This window comes from Lipotes vexillifer, unplaced genomic scaffold, assembly GCF_000442215.2.
Source record: "Lipotes vexillifer unplaced genomic scaffold, Lipotes_vexillifer_v1.1 scaffold275, whole genome shotgun sequence".
NCBI classification, from domain to species: Eukaryota; Metazoa; Chordata; class Mammalia; order Artiodactyla; family Lipotidae; genus Lipotes; species Lipotes vexillifer.
In genome coordinates, this window is record NW_006775816.1 from 641,330 (window position 1) to 668,514 (window position 27,185).

General features: G+C 36.7%; 1 protein-coding gene across 1 annotated transcript in view; it reads left to right on the forward strand.

The window, feature by feature from the left end:
• Positions 1–27,185, forward strand: part of DIAPH3 (diaphanous related formin 3) — a gene marked incomplete at its 3' end in the record, with an annotated part of 415,912 nt that overhangs the window by 374,287 nt on the left and 14,440 nt on the right. The window contains 1 exon segment of the mRNA XM_007450220.1: positions 5,133–5,268. Within this exon segment, the coding sequence (XP_007450282.1) occupies positions 5,133–5,268 (136 nt within the window).

Below are 27,185 nucleotides of genomic sequence, written 5' to 3' on the forward strand. Positions count from 1 at the left end.
TTGTCTGTGGAACCACACGTCTTTTTTTTAATAGATCTTTATTGGAGTATAATTGCTTCTGTGTTAGTTTCTGTTGCACAACAAAGCGAATCAGCCATATGCATATACATGTCCCCATATCCCCTCCCTCTTAAGCCTCCCTCCGCTCCTCCCTATCTCACCCTCTAGGTCATCGCAAAGCACAGAGCCGAGCCTATCTCCCTGTGCTATGCTGCTGCTTCCCACCAGCCAACTATTTTCCATTCAGTGGTGTATATATGTCTATGCTACTCTCACTTCGCTCCAGCTTCACCCTCCCACCCCATGTCCTCAAGTCCCTTTTCTATGTTTACCTCTTTATTGCTGCCTTACAACTAGGTTCATCAATACCATGTTTTATTGTTTGTTTGTGTTTTAGATTCCATATATATGTGTTAGCATATGGTGTTTGTTTTTCTCTCTCTGACTTACTTCACTCTGTATGGCAGACTCTAGGTCCATCCACCTCACTACAAATAACTCAATTTCATTTCTTTTTATGGCTGAGTAATATTCCCTTGTATATATATATGCCACATCTTCTTTATCCATTCATCTGTCGATGGACACTTAGGTTGCTTCCATGTCCTGGCTATTGTAAATAGTGATTCAGTGAACATTGTGGTACATGTCTCTTTTTGAATTATGGTTTTCTCAGGATATGTGCCCAGTAGTGGGATTGTTGGGTCATATGGTAGTTCTATTTTTAGTTTTTTAAGGAACCTCCATAATGTTTTCCATAGTGGTTGAATGAATTTACATTCCCACCAACAGTGCAAGAGGGTTCCCTTTTCACCACACCCTTTCCAGCATTTATTGTTTCTAGATTTTTTGATAATGGCAATTCTGACCTGCATGGGTTGATACCTCATTGTAGTTTTGATTTGCATTTCTCTAATAATTAGTGATTTTGAACATCTTTTCATGTGCCTCTTGGCCAACTGTATGTCTTTGTTGGTGAAATGTCTATTTAGGTCTTCCGCCCATTTTTTAACTGGATTGTTTGTTTTTTTGATATTGAGCTCCATGAGCTATTTGTATATTTTGGAGTTTAATCATTTGTCTCTTATTTCATTTGCAAATATTTTCTCCCATTCTGAGGTTGTCTTTTTGCCTTGTTTATGGTTTCCTTTGCCATGCAAATGCTTTTAAGTTTAATTAAGTCCCATATGTTTATTTTTCTTTTTATTTCCATTACTCTAGGAGGTGGGTCAAAAAAGATCTTGCTGTGGTTTATGTCAAAGAGTATTTTTCCTCTAAGAGTTTTATAGTGTCTGGTCTTACGTTTAAGTCTTTAATCCATTTGGAGTTTATTTTTGTGTATGGTGTTATGTAGTACTCTAATTTCATTCTTTTATGTGTAGCTGTCCAGTTTTCCCAGCACCACTTATTGAAGAGGCTGTCTTTTCTCCATTGTATTTTCTTGCCTCCTTTGTCATAGATTAGGTTTCCCTTATGTGCGTGGGTTTATCTCTGGGCATTCTATGCTGTACCATTGATTTATATGTCTGTTTTTGTACCAGTACCATTCTGTATTACTGTAGCTTTGTGGTATAGTTTGAAGTTGGGGAGCTTGATTCCTCCAGATCCATTTTTCTTTCTCAAGATTGCTTTGGCTATTAGGGGTCTTTTGTGTTTCCATATGAACTGTAAAATTTTTTGTTCTAATTTTGTGAAGAATGCCATTAGTAGTTTGATAGGAATTACATTGAATCTGTAGATTGCTTTGGGTAGTATAGTCATTTTCACAATATTGATTCTTCCAGTCCAAGAACATGGTATATTTCTCCATCTGTTTATGTCATCTTTGATTTCTTTCATCAGTGTTTTATAGTTTTCTGAGTACAAGTCTTTCGCCTCCTTAGGCAGGTTTATTCCTAGATATTGTATTCTTTTTGTTGCAATGGTAAATGGGAGTGTTTCCTTAATTTCACTTTCTGATTTTTTGTTGTTGGTGTATAGGAATGCCAGAGATTTTGTGCATTAATTTAGTATCCTGCAACCTTACCAAATTCATTGATTAGTTCTAGTAGTTTTCTGGTGTCATCTTCAGGATTTTCTATGTATAATATCATGTCATCGGCAAACCATGATAGTCTTACTTCTTCTTTTCCAATTTGTATTCCTTTTATTTCTTTTTCTTCTCTGATTGCCATGGCTCGGACTTCCAAAACGATGTTGAATAATAGTGGTGAGAGTGGACATCCTTGTCTTCTTCCTGATCTTAGAGGAAATGCTTTCAGTTTTTCACCATTGAGTATGATGCTTATTGTGGGTTTGTCATATATGGCCTTTATTATGTTGAGATAGGTTCCCTCTATGCCCACTTTCTGTAGAGTTTTTATCATAAATGGGTGTTGAATTTTGTCAGAAGCTTTTTCTGCATCTATTGAGATGATCATACGGTTTTTATTCCTTAATTTGTTAATGTGGTATATCACATTGATTGATTTACATATATTGAAGAATCCTTGCATCCCTGGGATAAATCCCACTTGATCATGGTGTATGATCCTTTTAATGTGCTGTTGGATTCTGTTTGCTAGTATTTTGTTCAGGATTTTTGCATCTATGCTCATCAGTGATATTGGTCTATAATTTTCTTTTTTTGTTATTTCTTTTTCTGGTTTTGGTATCACAGTGATGGTGGCTTTGTAGAATGGATTTGGGAGTGTTTCTCCATCTGCAGTTTTTCGGAAGAGTTTGAGAAGGATCAGTGTTAGGTCTTCTCTAAAAGTGTGATAGAATTTGCCTGTGAAGCCATCTGGTCCTGGACTTTTGTTTGTTGCAAGATTTTTAATTACATTTTCAATTTCATTACTTGTGATAGGTCTGCTTATATTTTCTAATTCTTCCTGCTTCAGTCTTAGGAAATTATACCTTTCTAAGAATTTGTCCATTTATTCATGGTTGTCCATTTTATAGGTTGCCTTCTCTTTTCCTAACTTATGTTGACTTTTTAGCAGCTGTCGTCTTATAGCTGGTGCTTAATGTATGCTGCATCAATATGAAGCCACATGGTGGAAAAAATATAAACTGTAGATAGCTTTCAAGTCTTGTTTCTGCCTCTTACTTTCCTTGTAGTGAACAAGCACACAATCATTCTGAGTCAGAATGGAGGATGCAGATTCCATTTTGAGGAAAGGAGGGATTGCATATTAAAATATGTATTATTGCAGCTGGTATTTCATAGCTTAGCAATAATATTTAGTGTTACTATATGTCACGAACTGTGAAGAATCTGAGAATTTATCAAAGTTTCATGATTTCCATAGTTTCGTGGATGTTGGTAAAGACAAAAGACCATGGGGTCAGAAACAAAGAATGGTTTATTACAGCACTAGTCATAGCATAGTGCTTTGTATTACTGGAAGGAAATCCTGAATTTAGGGAACCCAATCGTTTTTCAGAATTAGTAAGACTATTTGACCTTTGCTCCAGTTTATCTTACTGGACAGTAAACAAATCCATTTGCTTAAGAGGTAGACACTACCTCTACCAAGAGTGTTCATTATATAAATATCTTTGAAAAGATAGTTTGGAACAAAGGTACTTCATTAGTACTTGTATCTTAGAGTACTTATTTTCGCACTCTCTTACTTGAAAGTCTTTAGTTGTTTCCTACTTCCTTGAAAGAAACTCTAACCCCCTGTCTTGTTCTAGAAGATCCTAAATGATCAGGCCCCAGCATATCTTCTGACCTTATCTAACACCACCATACTGGCCTCTTTCTTCTCTCTCCAACCCCCCAACAGCCTTTGCATTTGTTTTTTCCCAGATCGTTATCTGGGTAGCTCCTTGACTTTGAGCTTGAATCAAATCAGAAAGGGAGGCCTTATCTGACCACCTAATAATGTAAGTTAACTGTCCAGGCATTCTATCATATCATTCTTTTAATTTTTTTTTGTAGTACTATATTTATTAAAGATTTTAATTGTTTATCATCTGTCTTTGCCTCCTGTCCCACCCTATCACACAGAATGTAAACTTGTTTTAGAACTCTATCTCTATTTCCCAAGTCTTTAGGTTAGTACCATTTACTATTCAGTCTCTCAGTAAATGTTTATTGCATGGATGGATGAGTTTAATATTCCCTTTATTCTGTGCTTTTTATTCCTCCTTTATTCTTTGCAATTTTCCTTTTATTGTTTTGATCAATAATACTTTATTTTGTTTTTTATTTTATTTCTAAAGAAGAACTTGCATTATCCCTAGGGTAAAGAAAAAAGAATATTATAGTAAAGAAGAAATTAAAGCCTTCCCCCAAAATAACATGCCACCTACTTGTTAAAGTTTAATTATATACTTTTCTACTTAATTCTATTAGTGATAAACTAGCAATTAGATAACCTGTTTGGATTCACTGGTACTGAGAATATGGTCTCCACAGGAGAGTGTAATATGATGCCATGCTGTTTGTTGGCACTTTGAAAAATCTATGATTACCTGCTAATTCCCACAAATGCCACATGAGTGGCATTTCTTGATTTGCATAAAACTTTAAAAAGTAAGAAGGTAACTAATCACATATCTATTGAGATCTTCTTATGGTTCATATGTCATTATTGGTTTTGATGAATAGTCAGAGGGCCTGACTTTGAAATGCTAAATATTTCTTTAGTCATCCTTATGACACTTCTCTCTGTATGAAAGAAATTGTTAAATAATGGTTTGTAATATAAGGTAGCCATTACAAAATTTCAGCTCTTTCTATCATTTCTTCCGTGATTATTTTTCTGGTACTAAATAGTTTACTTAGCAGAGGAGGTTTGGGAGACTAATACATTTTCTAGACACTCTTTTGGAAGTATGTATAAGAAAACGGTTTTGATTTGTAAATTAAATGCTCTTTTATCTTTAGTTTCTGTCTTCCTTCTCTTAGTTGATTTCACTAACATGCAGGTGTTTTAAACATAACAGTTGTATTTTTACATACACAACACATTTAACAAAGGTTCATGTGCTAATATTTTAAAAGATTGTGTTACTAATATAAGAAGTAGCCATTACTTAAAGGACATTTAATCACAATTCTACAGATTAATAATTTTCCATTTTCTTTGTGGAATCACTGTGGTTAATATTGATCATTTTCCAAAATTTGTTTGTAATAGCAAGCAATGAAGGACAATTTCAAAAAAAGAGAAGCAGAGGAAAAAGAAAAACGTGCCAGGATAGCCAAAGAATTGGCAGAAAAGGAAAGACTTGAACGCCAGCAAAAGAAAAAGCGCCTATTAGAAATGAAGACTGGTGAGTACCATCAAATTTGCTATTTATACTGTGTACACCAAGATTAATATGGGTTACTTTATCAGCAGTTTAATATACTTCTGTGAAAAAGGAAGACATGATCGCTTATTTGTATAGCTAAATAGTAGAGCAATTCTTTTATGGGCTTTCCCCACTTTAGTTTACTAACAAGTAGTGTTTTAATTCTGATATTGGTCATAGGTGATTTTGGTCCTCTGGTGTACTGTTGTAGTTCCATTATATTAGCAGTTCTTTGGCAGCTACTTAAATAACCAGTTCTTTGGCTACTACTTACATAACCAATCTGCAAGAATTTATGTCAGTGAATAAATTAACTATAGGAAACTGTGGGAAATTCTCTGGGACAAGTAACCTGTTTTCTTTAACAAAATACTCTTAAGGAAGGGGAAAATATGATGGAGGGGAAACTTACTGATTAAAAGAGACTTAAAGAGACATATCAACTAATTGTAATAAATGAAACATATATACTCTGATCCAAACAAATGTAGAAAAAGTAGTCTGAAAAATTTCAATACTTTATTTTTTCTTGTAGACGTGACAACATTGTTGTGAATATGTTTTAAAGTCTCTTTTAGAGACTTGTACTGAAATTTTATAGATGAAAAGATATTATATCTGGGATTTCAGTCAAAATAGCCTAGGATGACTGGAAAGTAGGCAGGTGTATAGATGACACAAGATTGGCTGTAAATAATACGTGGTAAGGTTGGGTGATGGGTACTTGGAGGGTTGGATGTGTTCACTATACCATTTTCTCTACCTTTGTATTTTGAAATTTTCTGTTTTTGTTTTTAAAAAAATTATTTTGTTTATTTATTTTTGGCTGTGTTGGGTCTTTGTTGCTGCGCACAGGCTTTCTCTAGTTGCTGTGAGTGGGGGCTACTCTTCGTTGCGGTGCGGTGGCTTCTCTTGTTGTGGAGCGCGGGCTCTAGGCACGTGGGCTTCAGTAGTTGTGGTACATGAGCTCAGTAGTTGTGGCGCACTGGCTTAGTTGTTGTGTGGCATGTGGGATCTTCCTGGACCAGGGATCGAACCTGTGTCCCCTGCATTGGCAGGTGGATTCTTATCCACTGTGCCACCAGGGCAGTCCCTGAAATTTTCTTTATTAAAACGTTCTTGGGGCCTTCCCTGGTGGTGCAGTGGTTGGGAGTCCTACTGCTGATGCAGGGCACACGGGTTCGTGCCCTGGTCCGGGAGGATCCCACCTGCCGCGGAGCGGCTGGGCCCGTGAGCCGTGGCCGCTGAGCCTGTGCATCTGGAGCCTGTGCTCCGCAACGGGAGAGGCCACAACAGTGAGAGGCCTGCCTACAGCCAAAAAAAAAAAAAAAAAAAAAAAGTTCTTGGAAAAAATTTAAAAGAAAACGTAGAAAAACTACTGTTTTACAGAGACTATGTGTATATTTTCTAAAGCTAAAAGTTACCAATAAGTTAGAAGCAAAAGAATTAAATAAATTGTAGTTATATTTTTACCCTCTCAAAATTCTGTCTCTTCCACCTCCAAGCCACTAAGGATTGCAGAAAACTTTAATTAAAATCCATCAACTTCACTGCTCAATTACCATAGTTTACAACTCAGGGCTGCAAATTCACCTAAGGTTTCCCTGGGGTAAACCGAGATGCCTTTTTTGCCTTCTTTACTTTCACTTTTACAGGCATATTTTATCTTTAATAAAGCAAGCTGAGTATCTTAATGTATTGTACATGTTTCTTCTAGGGGAAAAAATTATCCAAGCACAATTTCTTTTTCACAGGAGTACATTTGAAATTCAGGAAGTGTTCTCAGAAGTATCTTAAAGTGTTAACAAAATGGAGACCAGGAAAACTTAGCACTGATTTTTAAAAGAAACTTCTGGACACCTTTGTAAAATAATGTATTACTGCCTAATTTACCAGACATTCTGATATTTGAACATTAGCTCATTTTGTGTTGGTTAACAAGTCATCTAGATGAGTTACTTGATGGCAGATTGGCTGTGTACTGTTTGTGGGTTTTACCTAGGGGTCTGTCACAGAGCCTTTTTAGCAATCAGTCTGGAAAGTTGAAACCTGACAGGAAGCAAAAATTTTAATGAAACCTCACATCCAATGTAATCTTTTTTTTTTTTTTTTTCTCTTGCGTTATGCGGGCCTCTCACTGTTGTGGCCCCTCCCATTTGCGGAGCACAGGCTCCGGACGCGCAGGCCCAGCGGCCACGGCTCACGGGCCCAGCCGCTCCGCGGCACGCGGGATCCTCCCGAAACGGGGTACGAACCCGCGTCTCCTGCATCGGCAGGCGGACCCCCAAGCACTGCGCCACCAGGGAAGCCCCCAATGTAATCTTAATAATGTTTTCATTTAAATTTCTATTTCTCCTGAAGGAAGTTTTCATTTTTAAAAATAACTAAGTTTATTTTATTTTCCAATTTGAAAATAATATTTTCATGTTATAGAAAATCACCTAAAAAGTATTGGATCAAAGACCATTATCCGTAATTCAAAGAATCACTGTTAATATTTTGACGCATTTTTCCTTCAGTTTTAAAAGCTTGTACCTTTTAACAACATGAGTTTAGTGTCTCACATTACCTTGCTGAACTTCCTGAATGTTTCATGTTTTACATAACTTGTGATTTTTAATTTGTAATTTGTAATATCTATGTCATTGCCTCCACTGGATATACCATGTTGCATTAGTCAATGTGAGGTCATAGAACAATAGTTATTTCCAACTTTTCAGTGTGATATTTATTTATTTATAACTAATTGAAAATATTTGTAATTATTAGAATATGGAATAGAAAAGGGTAAATATTTGTAAGACTTTTGGTGCATGTTACCAAATTGATTTCCAGAAGTATTATTCTAATTTCACCAACTTTTAACGTTTAGTTAGTTTATGAATGTGTCTTAGTTGAGTATTCTCATTTTTTAAGGTTTTGTTAATTTAATAGATTAAAAAGTTGTATTTTATTATCTTCACTTGCATTTCTTTGAATATTACTGAATCTGGACATTTTTTCAAGTGTTTATGGTGCATTTGTATATCCTCCTTGGTGAATTGTGTTGTCTTAGTCTTTTTCTAATTGATATATGTGTTAGTTTATTATGCGTCAATATTTACCTTTTAAATAGATTTTCTCAATTTGGCTTTTTATTTTTATATCTTGACGTGTTTCTTTTTATGTAATGTTTTATTATAATCGTTGTTTTGTGATTTTTTTTTCTATCATCTTTAGGTTTAGAAAATCATCCCTTCAGCAATTTCATATTCTGCTTCAATCTTTTTTTAGTTTAAGTTATTCATAATACTATTCTGCTCCATTTATTTGTAATTCTTTCTTAATCATTCATATATTTGATATATAATTTTTAATATACTAGGGTCTGTTTCTGAATTCTATCAAAACTGTTCTAAAATTTGATGATCAATTATAGCTAATAGCTGGTTTATTTTGTTTTCAGATAGGTAATTTTATGTTGAGGTTGTTATTTTTCTATTCTTAATTATTAAAATAAATTTGAATATTTTTGATTTTTCAAATAAATTTAAGGAAGGTTTTCTATTACATCTTTTGTAAATTGGAGCTCATCTTATTTGACCTATTGGATTATTTTATGAAATTTTTCTATACTATCTCTTCCCGAACATGGTCTGGAAATTATCGTAGATGGGTTTCAAATAAAGGTAAGGCTCTCACTTGATGGGAGCTCCCAAAGCCTTTATATGCTGAGATCCATATGTACCATACATTTTGACATTTTCCGGGAGAGTATTCTTCAAAGGATAGTCTGGCTAACATTGATTTATATAAACAATATTAAATAAATACTTTAATACTATATATTATGTGAATATTTTAATAGATTTAATCAATCATTTGATAAAAGATCATACAGCATTTGATACAATAGAAAGCTATGTTGCAGTTCTTTTGAAAATTTTGGAAATCAACTTTGAATTATTTTCCTGTACTGTAGAATTTTAAAGAATTTAGGGCTATATCCCAAATTTCATAGCACCTAAATATATAATTTTCTCACCAAAGTAAAATACCTCTTCTAAAATCCCAGTAAATGATGATTATTCTGAATGGTCTTTAATTTTCCTTTAACCATAACATGATTATTAGCATAGAAAAACAAAATATTAAGTCTCAGTATTAATGTAGTGGTTATAGCCAAGTAAGTCATATAAGAATCAAATATATTATTACTTATTTGTTGATACCTTTTTTCATATTTTAAAATAGTACTGTTTTAAAAATAGTACAAATATGAAGTCACCTTTTTCTTTCCATATTAGATGTAGGACATGCTTTTTGTCAATACATTGTATTATTATGAAAAATATAATTGCTATGGTCTTCCATTATTATTTTATTGGTATAGAAAAAATTAATAGCTAGGCCACTTCTGTTTCTTTTATTCATCAACAGTTTTTTTTCCCTATATGCTGTGATTGCAGTGATAAATAAGGATAAATAAAGTTTCTGCTGTGATGAAGTTTAAAATTATAATGAGTGAATCAGACAACCACATATGTAAGACAATTTCAGATTATAAAAAGTTATGAGAAGTAAAGTAAGACAGGATAATGAGATGAAAATAGAGACTGGCTGTGTTGGTGTGTGCTGGAGATGAAATTTGGTCTTCAGAACTAAAGAGAATATTAATGTATGTCAAACTTATTCATTTAAAATATTGGTTATAAAACTCCTTATAAACTGATAGGATAACCAGTCTCATGTATATTTACTATGCTATATATGCTAATAGTAGGAATTTTTTAGACATCTTATTGTGAGGATCAGCTAAAACTTTATATTATTTTTCTTTCTGGGTGTTATATTTTCATACAGAATATGGTATTGCTCTAATCTTTGTAGAAGTTGTTGCCCTGGCTTTCCTTTTTTCAAAAGAATGTAGAAGGGCAAATTGTTCAATTTTTAGTAGTGTTTTGCCACCTCTCTGGACCAGGAACTTCTTGTTTTCTCTTATTTCTGTATGTAGAACACATACCCCTGAATGATAGAGAAGGAGAAAAATCTTCACATAACCCTACCCTAAACCCACAGGAAGCTTCCTTCCGTATATTTTCATGACTTTAGTATTTTCACCATGCAAATAAGAACTGTGTTTTTTCACAGATGTACAAATTCTTGTACCATCACCCGAGGCAGTAGAGTAAATTCAATCCCTGCTCTTTCTTATCCATCATAAATCACTACTTGCCCTGGGCAAGACAGCAAGCAACTATTTTCAAGTCTACTATGTATTATCACTATCATTTCAGAATGTTATTTTTGTTAGTAGAATGAAAATAAACATGGGATAGTGGGCTGTTTCCCTAAGAAGAAAACTGAAGCATTAAAAATCCTTTTGAGCAGCAAAACTAAGAAGCACAGCATCTTGTATTATGTAATGGCATTAAAAGGTCATTTGTCTCATTTTTGTTTTCTTTAAAAATGATGAGCCTGGAGGTCTCTTAAATATTCACATATGCAGTTGTGGTTATTTCTGTTGAATGATTTGGTATTACATTAAACAAACAAGCAAATTAACTACATTTTCATGACGTCCTTGTTTAATTGGTTGAATTTTGAATACATTCTCTAAGGTTGATGTTTAAATTTGAATTATTTTTATTTAGAAGATACTGAAAGTATTAAACATCTGATGTAGAAATTAAAGTATAGACAGTGAAATTTATTTAAAGTGTGTAGCTATCCTTATGTGTGATCATTTCTAGTAAGACAAATAGTGATTTTATGTGATTATGTACAACTTTTTCAAAGCTGTACTTCTGTTTCTTAATCATGGAAACAAATAGGGCGTTTGGTAATAGAATTCAAATATTATGCTTTAAGACTTCCTGAGTATGTAAGTTGATTCACTTAATTTTTAAATAGCACATCAGAATGGTCTTGAAATGGACCCAGTGTTGTATAATTATGTTTTGTGAAGGAAGTAAATAAGAGCTTATTTAATGGAGCAATAAAAACTGTATGAGCAGCTTCTATATTTTAGTCTTTAGGTTACAATTTGTTTATTATTTATTAGACTTAAATGTCTCATTTGGTACAACTTCAGTCTATTAAATAAAGAGATAATTAGCTTTTAGAAATCTGTTGTTTACCTACATGGCCAAAACTGCTCCTTTGTTTTCCATTCTGCAATTTAGAATAACTAAGCAATTAGGCCTCCATTTTAGAGGAAATACATATTACAGAAATACTATTTGGGAATGTCTCTGCCATTCTCAAAGTTATGCAATTAATGTGTGTACTTGCTTTCAAAGGCTTGACAATTACCCTGTCCTCTACATATATCGTAAAACTTAGATTATTTTCCATAATTGCATATATTCTAGTTTTATAGAATAGTGCTTTCAGTTTTTTAGCATCTTTTGGCCATTTATGCATATAAAACAGTAGTTTTAATTATTTCTCTACTTAGAAGAATAAATAGATTACATTGGCATTGATTATTTCTCTTTTCTTACCTTCATCTTTTAAGGAGTAATAATAATAATAATAATAATAATAAAAGCAACAACACCCACTACTACTGCTATCATTACCACTACCACCATTTTATGTATCACATATTTGCCAGGCTCTGTATGTGTTCATTATTGCATGTAATAGTTGCAGTGATCTTAGAAGACTATTTTTATCAAAGAGTCAGTTAATTCCTTTTGTACATGGTCACAGTTTTAGCAAGCAGTGAAGCCAAGACTCATGTTTTCTGACCAGAGGTCATGTTTTTATTTTTATTTCTTTAAATTTTTTTAATTGAGCTATGGTTGATTTACAATATTGTGTTATTTCAGGTGTACAGCTTTAGATTCTTTTTCATGATAGGTTAATACAAGATATTGAATATAGTTCCCTGTACTATACAGTAAATCCTTATTATTTATCTATTTTATATATAGTGGTGTGTAGCTGTTAGTTCCATAATCCTAATTTATCCCTCCCCCTCTCCTTTCCCCTGTGGTAACAATAAGTTTGTTTTCTATGTCTGTGAGTTTGTTTCTGTTTTGTAAATAAGTTGATTTATATTATTCTTTTAGATTTCATCACTAAGTGATATACTTTTCTCTCTCCATCTGACTTACTTCACTTAATATGATAGTCCCAGAAGTTGTATTTTTAACTATTGTGCTGTTATTCCTTTACCACTGATGACTTAACCATAATGCAGAAAAAAGGGACCAAAACAATTTTAATTGGTGACTGGCACTAGACTATGCCTATGTATTGTATATGTTTGTTGAGAATTGTCTTCCCTGAAAACCTGTGAGAGGGACAACTATCTCTTTAGTGCCATATCAGTGGTTTTAAACTAGATAGCCTCTTCCTCTGTCTTGGGAAGTTTTGAGAGAATTGCCAAATTAGGGATGCTCCCCAAATGCTTCGGATTCTACTTTGATTCTTCTGCTTCTCCAAAGATTTGTATATCCCAATGCCTAGAACTAGCACCTCCCTGCCCCACTTTTTCTTTTTAATTTTGTTATTGAAGTATACATGATTTACAAGAGGTTTGATTTTTTTTTAAATTTTTATTTTATATTTGAGTATAGTTGATTTATAATATGTTAGTTTCAGGTGTACAGCAAGGTGATTCAGTTATACATATACATATATCCATTATTTTTCAGATTCTTTTCCCATATAGGTTATTACAGAATATTGACTAGAGCTCCCTGTGCCATACAGTAGGTCCTTGTTGATTATCTATTTTATATATGGTAGTGTGTATATATAATCCCAAACTCCAGATTTATCCCTCTCCCCACCCTACATTCCCCCTTTGTAACCATAGTTTGTTTTTGAAGTCTGTGAGTCTGTTTCAATTTTGTAAATAAGTTCATTTGTATCTTTTTTTTTTGAATTTTATTTTATTTTTTTACATAGTAGGTTCTTATTAGTTATCTATTTTATATATATTAGTGTATATATGTCAATCCCAGTCTCCCAATTTATCCCCCCACCCTCACCCCACTTTCCCCCCTTTGCATCCATACATTTGTTCTCTACATCTTTGGCTCTATTTCTGCCTTGCAAACTGGTTCATCTGTACCGTTTTTCTAGATTCCACATATATGCATTAATATAAGATATTTGTTTTTCTGAGTTACTTCACTCTGTATGACAGTCTCTAGGTCCATCCATGTCTCTGCAAATGACCCAATTTTGTTCCTTTTTATGGCTGAGTAATATTCCATTGTATATATATACCACATCTTCTTTATCCATTCATCTGTCAATGGGCATTTAGGTTGCTTCCATGACCTGGCTATTGTAAATAGTGCTGCAGTGAACATTGGGGCACATGTGTCTTTTTGAATTATGGTTTTCTCTGGGTATATGCCCAGTAGTGGGATTGCTGGGTCATATGGTCATTCTATTTTTAGCTTTTTAAAGAACCTCCATACTGTTCTCCATAGGGGCTGTATCAATTTACATTCCCACCAACAGTGCAAGAGTGTTCCCTTTTCTCCAAACCCTCTCCAGCATTTGTTGTTTGTAGATTTTCTGATGATGCCCATTCTGACCAGTGTGAGGTGATACCTCATTGTAGTTTTGATTTGCATTTCTCTAATAATTAGTGACATTGAGCATCTTTTCATACGCCTCTTAGCCATCTGTATGTCTTCTTTGGAGAAATGTCTATTTAGGTCTTCTGCCCCACCCTGCCCCTCTTGAAGGAGGGATTTTTCAATAGTCTAAATAGTTCTGGGCCCAGACAGAGCTCAACAGCTCTGAAAGGGGTGAAAATGTCTTCAGTATTTTCACTGTTTGACCCAGGTTAGAAGTTAAGGACCCAGGGAACTTGCAGTATAGTATTTTTGAAAGGGCACAAACACCTTAGTGTGCTTTACTGGAGCACAAATGCCCTGAGACACCCTGTCTCCACCCCCCCATCTCTGCCATGTGACATTTTTTTTTTCTGATGGTATTAAGAGACTGAGACCCCATGAATAGTATCAAGGGGTGTCCAGTGGGAGACTTTTCCTAGAGAGTCTCACTAATAGTTATACAGGTTTTCATTTGTGTGCAGGAGTCTCTCACTGGAAAACACAGCTTCCATTTGTGGAAACTCATTTAGAGAATAGTTTTTGTGTGCCCTCATAGATGGCTTCTCTGTGTAGCTGTGCAAGGCTCACATACCATTTTGTCTCCTTCCAAAATGCCCCAGAGAAGAGAAATTAGGAGAGGAGGCTCTCAGACTTCTCTAGCACAACATATCTTGAACCCTTGATTCTTTTTTTTTTTTTTAACTTTGAGCTATGTGTGTAGTTCTTTGTTAAACATCATTATGGTACATCCTCACACTGACTGGTTTACTGCTCATCCAGTATTTAAAAACCAGGGCTTCCCTGGTGGCGCAGTGGTGGAGAGTCCGCCTGCTGATGCAGGGGACATGGGTTCGTGCCCCGGTCCGGGAAGATCCCACATGCCGCGGAGTGGCTGGGCCCGTGAGCCATGGCCACTGAGCCTGAGCGTCCGGAGCCTGTGCTCCGCAACGGGAGAGGCCACAACAGTGAGAGGCCTGCATACCGCAAAAAAAATAAAATAAAATCATTTTCATTGCCCTTCTTATGAATATTATATAATATTAACTACATGCCAAGTAGAAAATAGACTCCAATTTTTGTTGTTTAGGTTTGTTTTGGAGTGAGGGATTAAATGCCAATCATCGGGGGAAAATCATTTAAATCTTTATTGTATAGCACAGATTTCTTTTACGAATTTTACCAAAGAAATCTTTATATTAACATCACTTATTCATAAATTTTTGTATTACTAAGCCCAGATTCACCCTGTTTATATTCTAGGCAGAAATCATATCAATCAGTAATTTTGATCTTATTACAATATGGAGATGCTATAACTTTGATAACATCAGTTACACTTATTGTACTGTAATTGAGGACTCAATCACAGTGCATCTTCTTTGTGTATAACATTGAGTACTCCTTAGATAACTGTCTCCCTAATCAGTAGTTATTTACACAGTGTACACTTTCCAAGCCGGTGGATTGTTGTCACCATGAGCCCTTCCAAGTCAGATTGCCAGTTCTGAGTGGAATTATTATTTGTATTTGATGGGAAGTTGTTCTCTTCAGTTTCAGAGATAGACATTGAATGTTGTCTTATTTCAAGCATAATCACAAATCTCTTTGTCTTTTAACAGACTTATCTTGTTTCTGTAATCTAACGTATTCCCTTTAAACATTTTTTAAACCTCTGTTTTTAGCATTTACCCTGAGAAACAGAGGCCTCCATAAACCTCCAATTGTTTTAGATCCATAGAAGATAGACTTTTGAACCTGGCTGTTACCTTAATAGAGTCCAACCCAACACTTTACACTATATGTATACACACACACATATATATATGCACATATGTATGTACATACATATGTATACATGTATATGTATGTATATGTGTGTATGTATATACATACGTGTGTGTGTATATAATATACACACACACACACACACACACACACGTACCAGGGATGGTATAAATTTTACCTTTTTTCCAATTGTTATATGTGTGTGTGTGTGTGTGTGTGTGTGTGTGTGTGTGTGTGTATGGTAGTCAAAAAAACTATAGCAAACAATCAGACAAAATTGCAACCAAAACAGAATTTCTTAGGTCCTTCAAGCAGTTAAATATGTCTACATCCCCTTTTATAATTCAAAAATGCAGGATGCTCTGAAAACCAGAATTTTTAAAGTAACTTTAATGTCCAAACTGATTTGATGCCAAATCTGGCCCGAACTGATGAGAGGTTCCATCAAATGTGAATATTCATGCTGCAGAAATAATAAAATTTTTAATTAGAGGATGCTGCTCTAAGTTGCTCTGGGTGTGTTATGATTTTACAGCATATACACCTTTTTGACCTTTCTGCAATCTGAAAAACTTCAATTCTGAAATATCTGACTGAAGAGGTTACAGATAAGAGACCATGAACTTGAAATTCTCAGTGACTGTCCTCTGTCTCTGTTGAACTGGTTATACTATCCAGTGTACCTCTGGCATAGTTATTCCTACTTCTCTGAATTTATTTCTGACGTTCTCTCTCCCATAAATACCTTTTCTCTAATTCTTAACTGACTGGATCTAACAAAATGTGATTTAACAATTCTTGCATTCTCCAAAAAGTCTTCTCCTAAAGTTTGCTCTTGATAATAGTCTATTTTTAATAAACCATTATAGTCTTGCCATATAAATTATGTGTAGAATATTTGGTTATCCTCATTTTATTTGCTTTAGTCTTGTGCTTCTAATAGTTTGTGCATTTTTTAAGAATATGGCCTTATGCGTTCTTCTCATAGGACCTAGCACACTGTGTGCACATAGTAAATACCATGGAAGGCAGTCAGAAGATTCGCCAAACAAATGATACATATTTAATTGGCTGAAAGACATCTCTTCCATTTTGTGTTCAGTTGAGCATATTGTTATTTATATGTAAAGTAAAAATGTAGATCAAACTACAGCCCTTGAGCCAAATCAGCCTGCACCTCTTTTTGTAAGTAAAGTTTTGTTGGAAAATAGACACACTCGTTTCTTTACATATTGTCTGTGGCTGCCTTTTTGCTACAAGTGCAGAGTTGAGTAATTGGGACACAGACCATTTGTCCCATATTTGCTATCTGGTCCTTTACAGAAGAAGTTTGCCAACTCCTAATATAAATAATCTATAGAGACTATTCTTTTGAGTTTTATGACACAGAGTAAAAAAATTGTTCTGTTAACTTTTTTCTTATCATCCTATAGCCAAAGCATGCATTTGCAAAATGGCTGATCTGTGTTGCAAAACGAGGATCTAGTAGTTAAATGAGTAAAAATATTGACAAAAATCATGGTAATTGTTAGGGAAAACTTAATCTTTCAACACATTTCCAACAGCAGAAAAATTACCTGACTTTTAGATTCTGTTAATTTGAAATGGAAAGTTGTGCACTTGAACTTTTGAAATGCTAACAAGAGCCTGGGCTGTCAATTGTTCCAGTAACCAACCTAGCACAACCATTGTGCTCTTATCCTTTTATCCCAGCTTTTGTCCCCAGTATTTCTGTCCTATTGTTTGTATATCTTTTGAGATGAAAATATCAATGTGTCGAAAGGTCATAGGGGGAGCCAGCTTTTTATTTCTTTATTAATAGGCTGTCTCTTTTCTCTTCCTATTTTTGGTCATTTTGACATTAAATCCTTAAAGTTGAAGGAAATCCATTCAGTGGTGTTGAACTTGGTCATGAAGGTTGCTCAAAGTCTGAAGTGATTATCTTGCTGAGTAAAAGAGGAACTCAATAGTATTTGGCTTTTGATGATAAATAAGTATACCCTAGGGCAGACTGGGAAAATTAAGCAGAGAAATTGAATATTTATGTGTTACTTGAAAGTGGTATAAATAGGCATTAGTGTTTAGATGAAATTAGACATTATTTTGTGATAGGATTTTAAAATATTGTTTCCTGAATAGCTTCCTTCCTCAGGTACCCAATGTTCTTCAAGAAAATTAGAAGCAGCATAATATTAACGAAGTCAACATCGAGGGCAGCCTTAACACAGGAGAGGATGCCCCAAGGCAGGAAGAATTTGACAGACTAGTGTAATACAGAAAACAGATGACTGACTGTTTTTGGAACAAGCAATTCTTGGGAGACATTACTGGCTAGAATAAATTGTGTCACCATAGAACTTTCACCAGTAATTATCATTAATGGGTAAAAGTGACAGTAATTTTAGTAATATAATCCTTTGAATGTTCATTTTTAAACTATTAGTGGTATTCATGCAGCAACACTTGCAAAGTGGAAACATTTTTTGTCAAATTAGTGTTGAGTCAGAGGCTCCATCACTAACTTTCAAGAGGGTTGTGTAAAGGATCACTGCATTAGGAGACTGGATAATTTCCCTCCAAAGCCATTCCCACTCTGATTCTTTGACTTGCCGTTAGTTCTAAGCTTCTAAATGTGCAACAGTTCCTCTTTTTTAAGTTAACTGCAGAATAGCCTTCAAATGTCATAAAGTCAAGAAGATTGGTGAACAAAAGGGACTCTCTGTATTCAAAAGCTAAGAATTAAGAAAAAGGGTTTTTTTTCTATTGCACTTCAGATATATTTTATAACTATTGATTGTGTTAGTGCTGAATTGCAGTTATTATCTCGTTTCCAGTGGATATTCTCTGTTGTTTTTTTTTTTTTTGCGGTATGTGGGTCTCTCACTGCTGTGGCCTCTCCCATTGCGGAACACAGGCTCCGGACGCGCAGGCTCAGCGGCTATGGCTCACAGGCGCAGCCGCTCCGCGGCATGTGGGATCCTCCCAGACAGGGTCACGAACCCGTGTCGCCTGCATCGGCAGGCGGACTCTCAACCACTGCGCCACCAGGGAAGCCCTCCAGTGGATATTCTCAATGCTAATTAGATTATATTTTCTGTTGGTTTCATGAGTGAATAAAAGTACTTTCTTTTCGTTTTCTTTGCCCTCCATTATTTATTTTAAATGGAACAATGTTAAGCTCTCAAAAAAACATGGCAACTTTTGATAGTAGTCGCTCACTATTTCTTGTTTGCATGGAGTATTTTTATTAGATAGATATTAAGTCAGTAAGTAAATAAATAGATCTATTAAATGTTTTAATAGATCATTCTACCATTTTGCTGTGCCTCTATCATTATCCTCTGATTTCAACTTTGGTAGATGAAAATATCATTTATGATCATTGGAAGCACCTTTCATCCTTGCAGAAAGACCCTAATGTTGCTCACCTTCCCTGTAGACTGCAGCCCTTGGAGAGCTTTTCCATGAGATGCTCAAGGAACTTGGTCCAAGGAAACATGGGGTTGGGGTTATACTGTGTTCTAACTGATTTTCCCATTTCACTTTTCTGTGCCCAGCATTGCAGTCCGAGGAAGTGATGTTTCCTAAATCATCTGCTGGGATTGAACATAAAATGGCTTCATGTTATATTTGGAGGCATAGTAGGGAGTTTATGAACTGTTTCTTCTCTGCCTGGAAAATTAGAAGAGCCCAAATGACATCAAGCTTTGTTCAGAACTACTGCACTCATGTCATAAGGGAGAGCTTGGGAAGGAGTGTTGTTTTTCCAATCTTTCCTCCTCCTGGGGAGGAAATTCCCATTTTATGTTTGGCACCATCCTATTCCTAAAGCAGTGCACTTTGGTGGAATAGGAATGGAATACCAACTCAGTTGGCATCTATCAACTTTAAAAAGAGAAAGGGAGAAATATCTGCAACGGTGTTTACATTGTTAGAATCTGAGGAACTCTTCAAGGTAGAAAAATTTCCATCTGAGTATTACAGCTTAGCTAAGGGAGGCCTGTGTGTGTGTGCATGCTTTTAGCCTTCTCCAATTTGAGGTCAGTTAATTATGAAAATAAAAATCAAAAAACTTGAGAATTTGTTGTATTCCTCCTAAAAACTTATCAGAGGCCTCTTTGGAGTAAAAGGTTTATCTCATTTCACTAATTAGATATTGATCTTCTGTAAAATGTGAAAAAAGAAGAAAATGACATGAAACATTTGCTATAGTTATTTGGAATGATACTTCAATTAATGTTCTGATTTAGCTATAAAAAATCTGCTTTATACATGAAAATCAAACATACTGTTATTTCTCAAGAAATCTCACAAAAATAAAATTCTTTCATACAAAATTAGTCATGTTTAAAAAAACAATAAACCTTTCAAAGTGAGTTTCTGTTTTTAATATAGTATTTTTCCCTAGCAGGTATTCAATAAGCACTTATAAAATATTTATGGAATTCATGTCTGCAGGACAAAAATTCCTCAATTGTACATATTCTTTGAGCAGACTCACTTAAAGGTAAATTGACCCAATCCTAGGATGAGATATGACATCTGTCATGTTTGTTTTGTTTTGTTGCTTTTGTAGTATTGGTAGCAAATAGGTATTTCAATCAAGAGAACAAATCCATGTGTAATATTTCTATAGATGTAATAGAAATATTACACGCAAAGATGTAATATTTCTATAAATAGTCTAATTTCTGACTCTGAACCGCCAGCCTGCCTAATGGTAAACAACTTATTCAATTCTCTGTCTCTGTGTGTTTTAGCTCAGTAATTCCAGTGTAGAATTCAGTTATTCACATTTGAAATTCCCTGCCAAGCTCTCTCCCTAAAGGGGACCCCAAGCTTGAAAGTCGGCTTGGGCTACACATCTAAGAATGTGCATTCTTCTTGGTTCTGTTCTGTCTGGGCCCAGAACACCCTCCATACTTCCACATAATTTCTCCTGCCTGCTTTTGGTAAAGGTGGTGTCTGTTTTGCTCTTGAATGGTGATGCCGGAGATCTGTCAGATTGCTCATAGATACCTACCTCCTTTGCTCCCTGACGTTGGTGATTCTCAGGAGTATATCCACGTTCTTTGGTTGGACTTTCTCTCTAACTTCCTTTCTCCCCGCCAGGGCCCATAGGGAGTTCCTGTGTTCCTCCCACAGCTCTCAAGTCCTAGGGGGACTTCTGCAGCCCTCTTGTGCCTAGACTTGTTCCCGGGCCACCTCTCGGGAGCGCATGGTGCATCCGCACGATGCTTCCCTGGATCTCTCACTCTCCCAGATCTGCTCGTTGGACACAAGATGCTTCCACTCTTGGATTCCACCCTCTGTGACTCCATGGGAAATTCTGCCCTTTAGTCCCATATCCTTCTGGAATGAGGAGCAGTGTGCTGGGGTCCTACGCTACATGGACTCTCCTCATTTTCTTGTCTCTCTCCCAGCAGATGGGGGCATCTTTTTCATTTATAACCCAAGTATGGGGACTTCCCTGGTAGTCCAATGGTTACGAATCCACGTTTCCAATGCAAGGGGTATGGGTTTGATCCCTGGTCAGGGAACTAAGATCCCGCGTGCCGCATGACGAAAAAAAAAAAAAACCCAAGTATGTGGTTTGCGTCCTCTCTTATGTGGATAGGCCCTATATTTTAAAGGTCCTTTTGGCTTCCACATTCTGGTGGAAGAAGGGAGGTGGGCTGACATCTGAGCAGTAGTGGTCAGACCTCTACTGGTACTTAGAAATCCAGAATCTTGAATTAGGTGGATACCAAGTGAACACAAACTGAAATAAGTCAGGGCTTCCACTGAGCCTTCCAATAAGCCTCGGAATCCACTGGGCTAAATTAAGACACAGAGGCATCAAATTCATATTTGGACAGCAATAAACAGTGTTAGCAGGCCTGGAATGATCGTTGAGTAGCGCTGTGGGGAAAGATGAAGCTAAATTGGAAGACAGGGGAGTGTGCTGTGTTTTGGGGTTTTTGCTTCATCCTCCAAGGGCATTGTCTTCTTTTAGAGAGATGGATCTCATGGCAAAAAGGCAGATGGATGAGTATATGTGGAGGGAGTAGAAAGACTGAGACCAGTTAGGAATCTGTTGCAATTTTGCAGGAGTTAAATGCCAAAGGCCCAAACTAGAATGTACTGAAAACGGGAAGACAAGATAGATTGGAAAGGCAGTTAGAGGTAGTACCAATAGGCCTGTGTCGCTGATTGGGTGTGGGGAGGCCGGGAGAAACTTCCACGACAGGGTGGATGATGCCTATACTAGCTTTAGGACACGTTGAGTTTGCATCTCCAATTTAAAGCCTTTTTATTTGGGGGTTAATTTTACCTGAAAGGGCCTGGCATAGATTATGAAACACAACAACTGCACATAAATGTTACCTTCTTTCTTAGAGGAAAGAAACAAACTTCTTTGTTAACAAAGACAGTTTAGGTGTTTTAGTAACTACACTAACCAAGAACATTTAAAAACATATCATGTTAGCTCATAAGGATAAGCTGGGGGCACCCTTCCCCAGGAGTCTGACAGAGGCTTGGGATGCCGGTAAAGTAAGACAGAGAATGTGTCCCATTCTCCCCTTTGAAGGAAAATGGGTCACTCCTCCTCCTTCCACTTCAGCTGGTATCAGCTCAGATATTCAGTTCCAAGGCTCTGGGATTCTCAGTATTAAAATTTGTTTTCTTGTTTATTTACCTGGCATATGCGATGTTTCAGTATTCTGTGATTTTTTAAAAGCATTAATCACACCTTGTCTAGCATAACAAAAGACATTCCTAAGGTGCCTGTGTGATTTGCTCTTGTGGTTTTAAATTTCTGGCAAAAAATTTATAAAAATTGGCAGTGGAGTGCCTTCCTTCATTAGTAGAATTATTACTGTAATGGTGAAAAATAGCCTTCCTATCAAAATGTTGCCTTCATTTAACAAATATTTATTGAACACATATTATGTCACGGCACTATAAAATGAGCAAACATCCCTGCCACTTGAGGGCTTGTATCCTGGTGGAGAAGACAGTGTTTAAGATAAATATACTATAGTGTTAGAAGTCAGTAAGTTCTGAGGAGAATAAAATAGAGCAGGGTCGTGGGGACTGGAAGCGTGGGAAGGAGTAACATTTTAGATAGGGTAGTTTTTTAAATTTGCCCCAGTTCACCATGTTGTGGACAGTGCTATTATCCCCTTGGACTACGAGCAGCCTGGTGAAATGCTGAGTGGCCCAGCCTAGTGGTCAGCGTGACCAGGTTTGCAGACCAGGTAGCTTCCCAGAACAGAGGTCTTCTCATCCATAAAATAAGGTTCCTTTGGACTCTGATATCTCATTTATATTCTGCAAATTAATTTTTAAGTAAAAAAACGAGCCTTGTTAGAGCCCAGGCAATCAAACTTTGTTTAGTTCTCCACTCACTCATTCTACAACACTGTCCTCTGTTAAAATACAAACTCTATTATGGTAAGACTCTTTCCATTTGGCAGTAAATAGGAGTCTCTCTCCATGTGCAGTGTATTGTTTTTGTTTTTGTTTTGCTTCCCATTTGGTTATAGGACAAATGTATTTGAAAGTTAACCTGTTTCGAATGTTTTCTCCACATTTTTGATCAGTAAAGGAGTGACCTGAGTTTAGAAAAAGTTACTGATATGGAGAACTTAGGGAAATACGTATATATGCAGATATGTATGTATGTATGTATATGGACAAATCTTTTCAGTAATGAATTGTCTCATGTCAATTACTAGTTTGCTTCTATGCTATCTTAATTTTCTGAATGAAAGGTGTTTAGTATGTATGTAGAACAGAAATGAAAATGCCATTTATTATAGAACCAGTTGACCTTTTTACAGATTGACAACTTCTCATCTTCCCTGACAAATACTCAATCAGCACTTCAGTCTATTGAGAGCAGAACTCATTAACATGCATAAACTAGCAGCCTGATCTAGTTATAATGCATCTTTAATGTGTGACTTATACGGAGTAGTGTAGGTCCTCAGTCTTGTAATAAAACGTAGAGTAGCCTCCAGTGATCAAAAAGGTTCCGAGATCAATTTAACCTGGGTAAAACCTTTATCCATAAAAACTGTCATTAGGAATGACTAACATTTCACTAATTAGCTCACCATTTACAACCCATAAACTTCTCACAGATGGTGAATGTTTATAAACACCCACAGATGTGTGCACAGCTGACTCCCAGTTATCCGCAGGAGTAGGGGACATAGATAATTCAGATTCACTTACAATGCAAACCCCTCATTTTAGCTAGTTTCAAGCTCCTTTCTCTTTGGACTTTTTACCACAGCTGTTAATGAAGTAGCAAATTAACTAATCTTATTTCAGCTTCTCCTCTTACTGATGCATATACCCCCTGGTGAAAGCACTAATATGTACAAATGTGATCACAAGATGGCTGGCAAGAGGATGAAAACGGGAAGTTCACGCTTAGATGAATATATGGCGCATGGAAAATCATCATATACGTTTGTAGCTGTGTGTCTAGTAAGAGGTTTCAAGTTGTGAAAGCACAGCAAGGCTCCCACTTCAACAATGTTATACCTAAACTCCCAGAAATAGAAGAGAGTATCTTCTTAAATTTGAGAAAAAGGAAAGGACACCATTTCCCTTTCCCATCAGGCCGTCTGATCCTGTGTTAATTGTTTCTTTTCCAATAACTCTGTAATTTGGTCTCAAGTTTTCATTGTAACTTAAGCCTCTTTACTGTCTGGTGCTGAATTAAGATGAGGAGATGTAAATATGATAACTTGAGTACCATGAAGTTATTTATTTCCCTTATTTTCTTCAGCCTAAAGAGTCTTAGATCTTGCTCTTCTCTTGTAGGTTCTCAATCGGAAACTTTTCTTCATTCTCCTTTGTGCACTGGGCTGTATTTTACTTGTCCAAGCAGTTTAAAGGCATTGTTTGATTGAGCACACCCAGAGTCAGGAGTCATGTGGAGATAACTGAGGTCCACAGACCATTTACAGCAGTGCTCCCCAACCTTTCTGGCACCAGGGACCAGTTTCATGGAAGACAGTTTTTCCACGGAAGGGGGGTGGGGGGATGGTTTCAGGATGATTCAGGCGCATTGCATTTATTGTGCACCTTATTTCTATTATTATTACATTGTAATATATAATGAAATAGTTATACAACTCACCATAATGCAGAGTCAGTGGGAGCCCTGAGCTTGTTTTCCTGCAACTAGATCGTCCCATCTGGAGGTGATGGGAGAGAGTGACACCCGAAGTCTGTTGCTTATGTCTAGTCTACTCCGTAAGATGCAGCTTAATTGTCACTTGCCACTCACTGATAGGGTTTTGATATGAGTCTGCAGGCAATTGATTTATTATGGTCTCTGTGCAGTCAAACCTCTCTGTTAATGATAATCTGTATTTGCAGCTGCCCCCCAGCGCTAGCCTCACCGCCTCAGCTCCACCTCAGATCATCAGGCATTAGATTCTCATAAGGAACACACAACCTAGATCCCTCACATGCGCAGTTTACAATAGGGTTTATGTTCCTATGAGAATCTAATGCTGCTGCTGACCTGACAGGAGGCGGAGCTCAGGTGGTAATGTGAGCAATGGGGAGTGGCTGTAAATACAGATGAAGCTTCGCTCACTCGCCCTCGGCTCACCTCCTACTGTGCGGCCCGGTTCCTAACAGACCATGGACTAGTATCGGTCTCTGGCCCAGGGGTTGGGGACCCCAGATTTACAGAATAAGCTGTGAAGGGCAACCATTTTGCTTCCCAGTGACCTGCAGGATATGTACCATGTCTTCAGGCTGAGGTATTCATAAGTTAATACAAAGCTGTTTCCCTGAGTCTCCTTACTCGAGAAACATTGCTTTATTTTAGCTTATTGAAGAGGAAAATTAACCATTCCATAACAGCATGTTAGAAATATCCAAAGGAGTTTAAAGAAGAAATTTTATAATGGATTAGATGGTGATCAAAATTAGTGTCAAGAACATGAATGGCAAAAGAACGTGGCACCGGCACCGAGGAAAGAAATGTTGCCCCACTGGAGCTCTCCAGTAGATTTGTAACTTTTCAGGTAAAAGATACATTAGTTTTTGTTGTTTATTCATTGGGGAGAATTTGTAAGTGCTAACAGGTTCTATAGGAAACTTATTGGATATTTCCCCAGTAAGAAAAGAGACTGGGAACTCAGCGCCTTGAGATAGAGAGATCCTTCTATGTATACCTGTCTTCAACAGTTGCCATCTGACTTTAACAGGTGGTGCCATTCACTGAGATAAGGAACACCAGGACAAGATGAAGTTTGGGGGAAATGGTGATGAAGTATCTATAGGACACCTGAATTACCATGTCTAGTGAATGATTGGATATGGTCTAGGGTGCCCAACTCATCCCGGTTTGCCTGAGCCTTTCCCAGTTTCAGCACTGAAAGCCCTGTATTCCAGGAAACCCCTTAGTCTTTGGCGAATGGGGATTGTTGGTCACTGTAGCCAGAGCTCAGGAGTAGAGCTTGTGCTCTGGTGATGGAAACTTGGAGTTCTCAACATGCAAAGCTGTGGGAGTTAAAATGCCAGTGGAGACTGTGAGGAATGGTGTATGTGTAGGCAGAGGAAGAGGAGCCGGGAAGAGAGTGTGAGAAGGAGTCGCCATGGAGGTGGGAGGGGAGCTAAGAAATTCTGGTATCATGAAGCCCAGGGAAGAGACCATTTCAAAGGAGAAAGCATAGTCAATATTGTCAAATGCTGCCAAGAGATCATAGAATAAACAGACTGACAATTGTCCCATTGACATCAGCTCTAAGGAGAGAGGAGAGGGTTGATAAATGAGTATGGGAAGGGAGACTGAGATGTAAGAAAGGTAGTAGCTAGAGGGGTTTGGTGTCGAGAGGGCAAAGCAGGTGTTTGAATTTGTTTAATTGTAGATTGGGGAAAGTGAGGAAGGAAAGGAGGTTGGGAAAGAATGAAACTCAATAGAGCAAGGTCCTGAGGGCAGCCGGAAGGAGTGTGGAGGATGAGATATCAGCACAGGTGGAGGAAGTTGTCTTGGAACGTGACATGCTCTGCTATTGTGACGAGTGGGAAGGAGAAAAAGCTGGGCCCAGGTGCAGATACATTTGTAGATTTGATGGTAGGAAGTTAAGGGTTTTTTTCATCAAGTAGTTTCTATTTTATATTTGAAATAGAGCAGGTGCTCTGCTGAGGAAGGGTAGTCAGTTGAAAGGCTTGAAAGAAGCGTTGAAACAGCCCCTCTCAGGGAGTGGGAGTGAGAGCCTACAGGTAAAACATAGATGGTGTGTTGGATAGTACTAAGAATCCAGTTGAGGTTGGTAGCTGTGATTATGTACCAGCCCTGATCCTGCAGTATTATTTTTCACCACAGTTATTCAGCAGCTGGTGTGTAGTGCCAAGAAGATAGAATTTTCAGTTCATTTAAGTTTTACCAGTAGTCTGAGAAAGGACCGTAATGGAGGAGGAAAATAAGATATTGGCCAGTGAACCGTGGTCAAAGTGATGAACCACGGATAGGCAAGGAAGTGAAGACAGTGGGGCCAGGGTGTAGGAGATTTCCGTGGATAGATG